At 38.9% G+C, this 1718-nt stretch overlaps 1 protein-coding gene across 1 annotated transcript in view; it reads left to right on the forward strand.

Annotated features, from left to right (window-relative positions):
- Positions 1-1495, forward strand: part of LOC126018551 (F-actin-monooxygenase MICAL2-like) — a 25898-nt gene extending 24403 nt beyond the window's left edge. Inside the window, exon 6 of the mRNA XM_049780672.1 lies at positions 1322-1495. Coding sequence (XP_049636629.1) covers positions 1322-1410 — 89 coding nt within the window. The 3' untranslated portion in view covers positions 1411-1495. The remainder of the gene's footprint in view (positions 1-1321) is intronic.
- Positions 1496-1718: the final 223 nt, after the last annotated feature.

Here is a 1718-nt window from a genome sequence, read left to right on the forward strand (position 1 = left end):
AAGGAAGGAAGGAAGGAAGGAAGGAAGGAAGGAAGGAAGGAAGGAAGGAAGGAAGGAAGGAAGAAAAGAAAGAAAGAAGGAAGGAAGGAAGGAAGGAGGGAGGGAGGGAGGGAGGGAAGGAAGGAGGGAGGGAGGGAGGGAGGGAGGGAGGGAGGGAGGGAGGGAGGGAGGGAGGGAGGAAGGAAGGAAGGAAGGAAGGAAGGAAGGAAGGAAGGAAGGAAGGAAGGAAGGAAGGAAGGAAGGAAGGAGAAAGATTTGTGTTTCATGTATCTTTATCCTGGAGTGTTAATCATTTTACCTTGCCTATCAAATCAGAAATATTAGTTTTATTTTATTTCTCTATCCTGACTAATACAGGCACATGCACACACACACACACACACACACACACACACACACACACACACACACTGATACTGCTATCATCACATTTAATTTTCAGGAACTTTCTTCCATGCAGTGGAGAAATCAACAATATTCACATTGAAAGTAAAATGATTTAGAAGGTATTCAAATGAAAATGCCTCAAATTTATAATCAGTTGAGTAAGATCCTTCTAGAATCTAATTTTTCTTATTTTAAATACTACTAAATTTATTGATAAATTGATAAAATACAGAGACATAAACTTATTGTAAGAACTTTTTTTTTTTGTTTTTGGGTCACATCCAGTAGTGTTCAGGGGTTACTTCTGCTCAGAAATCGCCCTTGGCAGGCTTGGGGGACCATGTGGGATGCCGGGATTCAACCCACCATCAGTTCTGTGTTGGTTGTATGCAAGGCAAATGCTTTACCGCTGTGCTATTGCTGCGGCCCCTTATTTTAATAACTTGATAGTGCTCATCTTATACAGAATTTAACCTTTGGGCTAGAGATAGTACAGCAAGTAAAAATTTACTTTACATGAGGCTAACCTATGTTCAATCCATGGCATCCTATATGGTCCTCTGAGCACACCTGAAGTGATTCTTGAATGAAGAGCCAGGAGTAACAACTGAGTACCAACAAATGTGGCCTAAAAATAAAAGCAAACAGTTTAATGTCATCATTATTGTGTATTATTTTATAAGGCACCCTGGGAAAATTTCTACTAACTTTTCTATTCACAAGTAGTATGCATTAAAGTATACAAATGTTAAGAGCACAAAAATGATGACTTTTTGCAAAGTGTGATTTTATGTAACTTTCCCTAACAAGATCCAAGATACAGAACATTGTCAGCATTCAGAAACTTCCTGTATGTACCCAAAAAATGCTTTTTATCATATTAAATAGGTTTTTTTTATAGTTTTTGACTCTATACAACTGGATTTTTTTTCAGGAGCTGGAACAATAGTACGACAAGTAAGGCACTTGCCTTGCATGTTGCTGATCCCAGTTCAATCACCTGCATCCCATATGGTCCCCTGAGCATCACTAGGAGTGATTTCCTGAGTGCAGAGCCAAGAATAACCCCTGAGCATTGCCAGGTGTTTCCCTTACCTTCACCGAAATGGATTTTTCAGTATTATGGATAGAATTCTAAGAGAGTTACATACCTCTTTCCTCACTGGTGTACTTCTGTATAGGACTATGATCTGTTTCACTCTGGCAATCAGCAAGTGGGAGTTTGAATTGACTTCAAATTAACTAAAGGGAAAGTATCCCAAAGTGGCCAAATCTAAATAAACTATTGAGCCTTTTAAGAACTGAACTCTTCTTGAAGTCAAATTCAAAGT

This window comes from Suncus etruscus, chromosome 9, assembly GCF_024139225.1.
Source record: "Suncus etruscus isolate mSunEtr1 chromosome 9, mSunEtr1.pri.cur, whole genome shotgun sequence".
Lineage (NCBI taxonomy): Eukaryota > Metazoa > Chordata > Mammalia > Eulipotyphla > Soricidae > Suncus > Suncus etruscus.